Below are 8,978 nucleotides of genomic sequence, written 5' to 3'. Positions count from 1 at the left end.
CGGGCAAAGGGGGAAAAAAGGGCGTTCTTGAAGAAGTGCGGTGTCACCCATGTTTGCGGGTCAATGTAACTGCGTTTTTTTCGGGTGTTGTGCTCGAGGTATTGTAGGCTATTGTGTGTGTTTTTGGTTTCTTTTCATTCGCTGCACAAAACAGCGTAGTAAGTCATAGGAAAGGAACAGAGTCCCACTCTCCAACCAACAACACACATACACAGACAGTAAAGCAGCAAAAGGTGACAAGATGCTTCGCCGCACATTTACCCGATTCACGTCTAAGCTCAGTAAGGCGTACCCTGTGATCGACCACACCTTTGACTGTGTGGTGGTTGGTGCCGGTGGTTCAGGGCTGCGCGCTGCAATGGGCGTCGCCGCTTCCGGTTACGACGTGGCGTGCATCTCCAAGCTGTACCCGTCGAGGTCCCACACCATCGCCGCGCAAGGTGGCATCAACGCGGCACTCGCCAACTGCGAGGAAGATGACTGGCGTTGGCACGTGTACGACACAGTAAAGGGAAGTGACTGGTTGGGCGACCAGGACGCAATTCAGTACATGTGCCAGGAGGCCCCCTGTGTTGTCTCAGAGTTGGAAAGCATGGGTCTTCCGTTCCTGCGCACAAAGGATGGCTTCATTTATCAGCGGGCATTCGGTGGTCAGTCAATTCACTATGGTGGAAAGCAGGCGCGACGGACGTGTGCTGCGTCGGATCGTACTGGGCATGCGATGCTGCACACACTCTATGGTCAGTCCTTCCAGTATGGAGTGAACTTCTTTAACGAGTACTACTGCCTAGATTTGATAGTGGAAGACGGGTGCTGCCGCGGGGTCATCGCTATGAGCATCGATGACGGCACCATCCACCGCTTTCGCTCCAAGTACACCGTCCTTGCCACTGGCGGCTACGGCCGCTGCTGGTTCACCACGACCAGTGCTAAGTCTTGCACCGGTGATGGAACAGCGATGGTGGCACGTGCTGGTCTTCCAGCGGAGGACATGGAGTTTGTGCAGTTTCACCCTACAGGCATCTACGGACCGGGTGTGCTGATCACGGAGGGTGCTCGTGGTGAAGGTGGCTACCTTGTGAACAGCGAGGGCGAGCGTTTCATGGAGCGGTATGCGCCCAAGGCGAAGGACTTGGCCTCTCGTGACGTGGTGTCACGTGCCATTACGCTGGAGGTCCTCGCGGGGCGTGGCTGCGGCCCGAAGAAGGACCACGTGCTCCTGCAGCTACATCACCTCCCGCCGGAACAGCTGCACGAGAAGCTGCCAGGTATCTCCGAGAGCGCCCACATTTTTGCCGGCGTGGACGTGACGAAGGAGTCGATCCCGATTGTACCGACGGTGCATTATTCCATGGGTGGCGTGCCGACGCTCTGGACGGGCGAGGTCGTCAGCCCTCGCAACGGCGACGACGACGCCATCGTCCCTGGGCTCCTCGCTGCAGGAGAGTGTGCGTGTGCGAGCGTGCATGGCGCGAACCGCCTCGGCGCAAACTCCCTCCTCGATATTGTCGTGTTCGGTAAGTCATGCGCGAACACCGTCATATTTAACCTCACGAAGGAGGGGCGGAAGCAGCCGGAGCTGCGGCCCGACGCCGGTGAGAGTTCGATCGCTGACCTTGACCGCATCCTGCACAACAAGGGCGACATCCCGGTTGCCCGCATCCGCGAGCGCATGAAGGAGACGATGGCGCTCTATGCCGCAGTGTTCCGTACTGAGGAGAGCATGCTGAAGGGGCAGGCCATCATCGAGGAGTGCTACCGTGACTACTCACACGTGCTCGTGCACGACAAGTCCCCGGTGTGGAATAGCAACCTCACCGAGGCCCTTGAGCTGCGCAACCTCCTCACCAACGCCCTGCTCACAATCACCGGTGCGGCAGTGCGGCGGGAGTCGCGCGGTGCACACGCGCGTGACGACTACCCCGATCGCAACGACCACGAGTGGATGAAGCACACGCTTTCGTACCTCGATGACAAGAACGGCAAGGCGCGCCTCGCGTACCGTCGTGTGCACAACGAGATGCTTACAAACGAGCTGGAGAGCATTCCCCCCGCGAAACGCGTTTACTAGGGACAAGGGGTGCAATGGCTCTGAGGGGTGGGAGATAACAGTGTTGATTGACCAATAGTAAAGCAAAAGAAAGGAGAGAGAAAGTGCGTGTGTGTGTGTGTGTGTGTGACGTTGTATGTATGTGTGTGTGTGTGTGTGTGTGTACGTGTCTTGTGTACTGGGAGAGTGAGAGTGTGTTTGGGCGAAAGAGGAAGGGCGTGTCAAGGTAAGTACACGGGGGGGAGGCGGGCGAGCAGCACATAGGGAAGCCAGGACAATGCGGCGTGTACGGCTCAGGGCATTGCGGGCATACACACTGAAGAGAAAAAGGAAAAAAGGAGAACTGTGAGGGGTGGGAAAGGAGATAGCGTGAGGGGAGTATTGGGTTTCATTTGATTTTGGGGAAGCGGACCAAACAGGAAAGAACCAGCAAAGAAGAAAAAAAAATGAGGACAAAAACAAATCAGCCTGGTTTTTTTGTTTTTATTATGTGGGTGTGTGTCACGGTTCTATTTCTGGGAGCGCACACATAGAGTCCAAAATGCGAGGAAGAAAACGACAAGAAACAGGACGTGTGACAAAAAAAAAATTCTGTAGTTTTTTTTTGCGTTTTCATACCCTCATTTCTCTTCCTCTTCCTCCCAATCTCCGGTGTCTGAGTCTGTGACGTGGCGGCGTCTGCATCTACGCAGGTGTGTTACTGCAGCAGCAGCACTCCGGTGCAGTTTGCTTCTTGCCTCGTGCCCTTCATGCCCCGCTTCAACTCTCTCTGTCGTGTGTTGCCTCCCGGTCACCTGCCAAGGTCTGAAATACAGTGACTCTTCGCTAACTAGGTCCACAACCCGCCATCTACACTACTGATTCAAAGAAACTACAACCAATAGAAGGAAGGAACCAGTGATGGTCAAGTCGATGCGGGTGAGTCTCATCCTTCCTCTCATCTGCGCTGTCGCTTCGTTCGCGTTGACACTGGCGGCGATTTTTTTACCCTTCTTTGTGGCGGTGCGGGATGAAGCGGCGGCGGCGGCCAGCAATGCCAACAGCATTGGCGGTCACAACGACAAGGCGGAGGCCACTTTGTGGGAGATGCGCACCTGGGGGCCACCGCAAGATGGCTCCGACAGCAAAGAGGTCATGCTCCTGCGCAATTCCTACTTCACCTGCAATGAAGGCAAGATACGCATCCAAGCAGCTGAGGGCGTTGCTATTGCGGCAGTTGTGGTGGCAGTTACCAACTTAATCATGAGCGGCTTCTACATCTATGCCAGCGCCGTGATACGCTTCCCGTTGGCCGTGTACTTCATGCTGGGCGCCGTGGCTTCCGCGACTGTGTTTGTCCTGATGCTGACTTGGTACTCCGCAGGCTGGTGTGAGGCGCAGCCGGGACTCAAGGAGGAGGTAGACATGAAGTGGGTGTTCGGTAGTGGGTGGATGCTTGCGGCTGCCTCCTGCGGCTGCTCGGTCATTGGCTGCATGGTCACATCTATCCCCTGGTGATGATGTGGAGGGATGAAAAAAACTATATGGACGGATGTGTGTGAAAGCACAGTGAGTGGCACATCAAATAGGAATTAACGTTGATTCCATGACCGTTTTGTTGCCTTCTATATGCGAACGGTACAATTCCATGAACATTTTGGTGGTCATTCCTCTCTGTATGTTTTTTTTTAGGTTTTTGTGTCGTACTCCGTTCTTATGCTCCCTAACTCCCGTTTTTTTTTTACGAACTTATTATTTTTTGCTGTTGTTTTGTTTTGAGGAGGGCTATTCACTTTTCTACATGTGTGTAGTGCCTGTGCAGCCCTCACCTGCTGTGCAGAGAGAATGAGGGGTGGGGGGGCGGTACCCCAAGTAGGCAGCAGCAGCGGCAGTCAAATGGGCTGGATGGAATAAAAGCATGCAAGAGACAGAGCAGCAAGAGATAATCGAAATGTGGTCAGGCAGAGTGTGCGCACCCACCAGCACAGTGGTGGTATTAATGGTAAGACAAACCAAAAAAAAAAAAGACAATGAAATAGAAACGGGAACATAGCACACCGATAGTAGTAAAGAGTAAAAGAGAAGGTGTTGCATGCTCGCGTGTTCTTATGAGTTATTTCTTCCTCTGTCAAATTGATGATGTCTATAATTCGCACTACCGTATCAGTATAGGGTAAAGAAGAATCTGATCGATGCGCTTCTTTGAGGAGTTACTTTCGGAGTCATTATCATTCTATGAGTGCATCGCCTTTTTTCATATGGTGTGTGTATAGGGAAAAAAAGAAAATGAGAAGAGGCATAGATGACTGAGTCGCTAGAGGCACGGATGTGGCAATATATATTGGTGAAAATAATATTGGTCAAAATAGAAGATGGTTAACTGAGACATGGAATAAATTCTTTCTTGTAGTCTGTTTGATTTTGTGTCTTTCCAATCGTATCAAGCCACTCGGTTGTTGCCTACTTCTCTTGCTGTTGATGGTTGTGTCAAGGAAGGGGACAAGCAAGAGTATGAGCCATGCATCCGCATTTACAATCAGGGAGGCGTTGAGGATCCATATGTTAAGGCTTCTCTGTCTGTGTTGATGTATTCTCTTTGTCAATGTTGCTCTGAGGGGAGTCTGGCTAATGCCGATGAAATCAGAAGAAAAGAGCTTGGTCTTAAAATGCCGATACATCAGCAACTGCCTGAGAGATGTCGACTGTTTAAAAGAGCACATTAGTGGCATGCCTCTGTGTCGATATGTTGGTTCAGCACGCTGATCCTCATCACTGGGCGTTGAGGTAGGCTGGTGTGTAAGCATCCTCGTTCATATGGAGGGTGATGTGCCATCGTGGCGCAGACGCCCTTCTTCATAGTTGTGGTGTTCGGTGTCAAGGTGGTTCGTTACTCACAACTGCACCACATGCACCGATATCATTAACTCCCGCAGCTCCACATCTTGGTGGATCGGCCGCACCAAGGCTCTCCAATAATCTGCACTCGTCTGGAGCCTCAGTCTATATTTTTTTTTTCTGCAGTGGATGATATTCATGCACATGACCGTCACACTCTGCTTGTGTAGATCATCCCTTGCTTCGTTTGCACTCTCTGCCAGTGGGTTGCGTGAAGTGCTGCTTGTTTGTGGGTAAATTAAAGGGAAAAAACATCCCTTATGACTGTCCGCTGTTGCCCACGTGTACAGACACACGCTCTCTCTCTCTGTCTCTTTATGTTCACTCGATAGATACTCCCCCAGGTGAATAATAGGAAGTGAGAAAAGGACTAGCGATGCTATGAGACGAAGGGGGCATCGCTGTTTTATCCTTCTCCTTATTGCCATGTCGCTTTCGAGTGTGATCCTATTCGTGGAGTTCGAAGACGCTAACCAGCTGCAACCAAAGGCCGCTGTGGCGCACTCATCGTCCGCGTTGAGGGTGCGTTTCGTGGTGGCGCAGACACGGCGGTCTCCGGGATGGTGTAAAATGGTGGCAAGTGCCATTCTCTCCAATGTGTCAGTGGCCACTGTTGGTTATGGGAAAAAGTATTCACACATGCGACGTCTGTTTTGGGTCATGGAGTACATTGAAGAAGAGGGACTTCAGGACAGGGATATTATCGTGTCGTACGATGGTTCAGACACGCTTCTCACTGGCGCCCTCACAGTGCAGCGGGCTCTGAAGAAGTTCATTGCCACGACAGCGCCTACTGTCGATGCTTTTGATGCGGAAGCTGTGCGACGCGGTGATGCGACAGCTCCGCTGTTGTTCACAGCAGAGGGAAATTGCTATCACCCGCAACTGTCCGAAAATGTTAAATGGGGAGTCTCCAAGGGCAGATGCATCTCCTTGTACAAGCGAGCTGAAATGAATGCACTGGGTCAGAAGGGTGCCGAAGCTGGGGGAAGGCGGAAAAGATTACATTTTCTCAATGCTGGCGGCTATGTGGCTCGTGTATGGGCCCTGAAGCGAGCGTTCACCGCATATCGTAGTCTGATGGGTCTTAAGCGGTGGTGGTGTGACCAGAGCGCTTGGGGGATGTTGTATTTGTGGAGCATCACACAGAACTCGTCTTCGGCAAATGAGGCACGTATTCCGTATGGTATTGTAAGTCTAGATTTTCAGAATACATTCTTTTTGTCTGTGCATGGTATGCGCCTTGGAAAGGACATAATGTTGTGGAGCTCCACTTCTGTTGCGGAAATTGTGGAAGGTGGCAGGTTGCCATTTCCTCTTTTCTTTAACATTGACGGCATACCCGATGCCACTCCTGCCATCCTGCACATGAATGGTGTGGGGCGGAAGGATCGGGTTGTTTTGGAGGAGAATCTGCGGGGCCACACCTCCTGGTTTGTGGAGGCAAATCGCACACCTGAGGCGCTACATGCTGCCAAGGATCTGCTGCAAAATGGCGCTCTTCTCGATCTGCATGGAGTCAGCGGTGAGACCAAACGTATCCCTTTTGGAGACGTGTGTCGTGGTATTGATCTTATTTAGTTCCTATTGGTGTTTTTTTGGGGGGGTTCTTGTTGTTGTTGTTGTTTACATGATGACCACTATGGGCGCATTTTAATTGGGTATCCATATATATATATATATATATATACATATACGTGTGTATGTGTGTGTCGGTCTTTTTTTTTTCGTCTCTGCGTGTGTGTGTGTGTGTGTGAGGGAAGACGCGCATGTGTGCGGCGTGTTCTGTGGCCTTTTTTGGACGTTGGGTTGTTATTGTTCTGGCGGCGATAGTGGATTTCGAAAACGTGTATGTTTTCCTTTGTTTGTTTGTTTTTCTTTTTTGTTTGGGTTCTGGACTCGTTGATGACGCAAAGCAACGAAGGGTGTAAGGCATGTCTCTTGATGTTTATCAAGCGTTCTCCCGTAAGTCCGTCTTCTTGACGGGGGGAAGTGGCTTCATGGGAAAGGTACTCATCTTCAAACTGCTCAAGGAATTTCCTGACATAGAGGCTATTTACGTCCTCATCCGCGGGAAGAAATCACGCAGGTTGAAGCGGTATCTGAATCCGCAAGAACGTATCGAAAAGGAGGTATTGGGCTCACCTTGCTTCGATCCTCTCCGGACAGCCATGGGCGACGATAAATTCAAGGCATTTGCTTCTCGTGTGGTGATTGGGGTAGAGGGAAATATAACGGATGATCGTCTTGGGCTAAGCGACAAGGATTTTAAGACAATCCAACAATCTGTGAATTTTATTGTGCATATGGCTGCTACAGTGAACTTTGATGAACGACTCAACGTGGCAGTTGAAACCAACACCCTGGGCTCCCTGCGTGTTCTTGCGATAGCAAGAGAATGCAAGAAATTGGAGGCCATGGTACACGTCTCCACATGCTACGTTAACTACAATATTCAGGGGAGCACCGTGGAGGAATGTCTTTACCCACTTCCATTTGACCCAGAAGCTATGTGCAAACACATCCTCGCATTGCATGATGCTGAAATAGATACGGTTGCTCCAAGTTTACTCCAAAAATACGGATTTCCGAATACATATACCTTTACGAAATCTATGGGAGAGCAACTGCTCCGCGCATGCAAAGGTAATTGCCCTCTGGCTATTGTCCGTCCCTCTATAGTGGGGTGTAGCTTGAAGGAACCGTTTCCAGGATGGGTTGATGCACTTACAGCGGCTGGGGGTTTGATTCTGACGACTGGTTTAGGTGTGGTGAAGGAGGTTTTGGCTTCCCCAGAGGCCGTTTCAGATATTGTTCCGGTGGATTTTGTTGTTAACACTATCATAAAGGCCCTTTTCAAGACTCAGTATTACTACAAGAGTCAACAAGTTGAAATTACGGCGACTGAAGGGTCTAAAGAGAGTCATGTCGGTGGAAAGCTACTCAATGCCCTTGCAGCACCAGAAGCTGTAAAAAAAAATGGAAATGGTGGGATGGAGGGTAGGGTGTCTCGTTTGACCGCGGCTGCCATTCAGCAACAAGAAGAACAGTATACTGCTTCTCCTGTGTCGTTTTTTGCTCGCTCTGAACCGTCGGAGACCGGTGTTCCATTTGTCTACCAAGCAGCAACTTCATCTTCTGTAAATAGCCTCACATGGGGACGCATCCGCCATGCCACACGGTACTATTGGGGTTCAAAGGTTCGACATCCAAAGGCGATTGGGCCTATGTCAGCGGACATAGTTCCGTCTGTTACTGAGTTTCGTCTGCGGTTTTTCTTTTTGCGAGAATTGCCCCTTCATGTGCTCCGTTTTGTGGCTTCCCTTCCTCCGCCTATAGGATCTGAGGAGAGGAAAGTATTGGTTCAGAAACTTTCCAAGGCCGTTTTTCGCGCCAAGGATCTCAATCGCCAATTCAGCGCCTTTACGTTGCATGAATGGGTCTTTGCTGCGACAAATACAAAGTCGTTGGATGAGGGCCTCAATGAACGATCTCGCACGGCATTTTACTTTGACACGTACATGATCAATTGGTGGCACTACGCCCAGTTGTATTGTCACGGTATGCTGAAGCACATCATCAAGGACACAGGATCTTATGCATTCCCAGACCAGCCACCCAGCCCCGTCGATGTCTTCAAGAGGGCTTCGTCGCTTTGAACAAGGCCTTCCGGCTCTTGTTTCAATTTTTTTTTCTCTTAAGGGGAGTCATTGAAATGAATTGGCAAATTTCGTGTTGGTAAATATTAATATTGATCACTTCATGTTTATCACTGAAAAAAAAAAAACGTCGAATAGGGTAAGTTTTTAGACCCCGCCCGAAACATCCTATCCCTTACCGCCTCGCACGCAGGAGCGGGCGTGTTAAAGACGTTTTCTGTTCTTCCTTTTCTTCAGTCTCCAGAACGAATTCATAGATGAGGAGTCGTTTTTTGTATTATTGAATTTGGCGCGACGTGCGGTCAAGGCAAAAATGGGGAAAGTAACATGTGTTTCGTCTTTCTTTTCTTTTCTTTGGGGGAAGGCAAGGTCCATGGTATCCGCTATTTGGGTCC

General features: G+C 50.4%; 4 protein-coding genes across 4 annotated transcripts; all 4 read left to right on the top strand.

The window, feature by feature from the left end:
• Positions 1–241: 241 nt before the first annotated feature.
• On the top strand, positions 242–2,071 carry DQ04_00201030 (putative succinate dehydrogenase flavoprotein; the record flags this gene model as incomplete). Its single annotated transcript, XM_009308422.1, has 1 exon — positions 242–2,071. The coding sequence occupies one exon, from the start codon at positions 242–244 to the stop codon at positions 2,069–2,071; it is 1,830 nt and encodes a 609-aa protein (XP_009306697.1).
• An 879-nt stretch (positions 2,072–2,950) lies between these two features.
• DQ04_00201020 (hypothetical protein) lies at positions 2,951–3,547 on the top strand (the record flags this gene model as incomplete). Its single annotated transcript, XM_009308421.1, has 1 exon — positions 2,951–3,547. The coding sequence occupies one exon, from the start codon at positions 2,951–2,953 to the stop codon at positions 3,545–3,547; it is 597 nt and encodes a 198-aa protein (XP_009306696.1).
• A 1,803-nt stretch (positions 3,548–5,350) lies between these two features.
• Positions 5,351–6,505, top strand: DQ04_00201010 (expression site-associated gene (ESAG-like) protein; the record flags this gene model as incomplete). Its single annotated transcript, XM_009308420.1, has 1 exon — positions 5,351–6,505. The coding sequence occupies one exon, from the start codon at positions 5,351–5,353 to the stop codon at positions 6,503–6,505; it is 1,155 nt and encodes a 384-aa protein (XP_009306695.1).
• Positions 6,506–6,858: 353 nt separating this feature from the next.
• Positions 6,859–8,583, top strand: DQ04_00201000 (fatty acyl-CoA reductase; the record flags this gene model as incomplete). Its single annotated transcript, XM_009308419.1, has 1 exon — positions 6,859–8,583. The coding sequence occupies one exon, from the start codon at positions 6,859–6,861 to the stop codon at positions 8,581–8,583; it is 1,725 nt and encodes a 574-aa protein (XP_009306694.1).
• Positions 8,584–8,978: the final 395 nt, after the last annotated feature.

This window comes from Trypanosoma grayi, assembly GCF_000691245.1.
Source record: "Trypanosoma grayi strain ANR4 Tgr_20_V1, whole genome shotgun sequence".
Lineage (NCBI taxonomy): Eukaryota > Euglenozoa > Kinetoplastea > Trypanosomatida > Trypanosomatidae > Trypanosoma > Trypanosoma grayi.
Note: the sequence above shows the minus strand (reverse complement) of the source record. Positions and strands in the feature narration are given on the sequence as shown.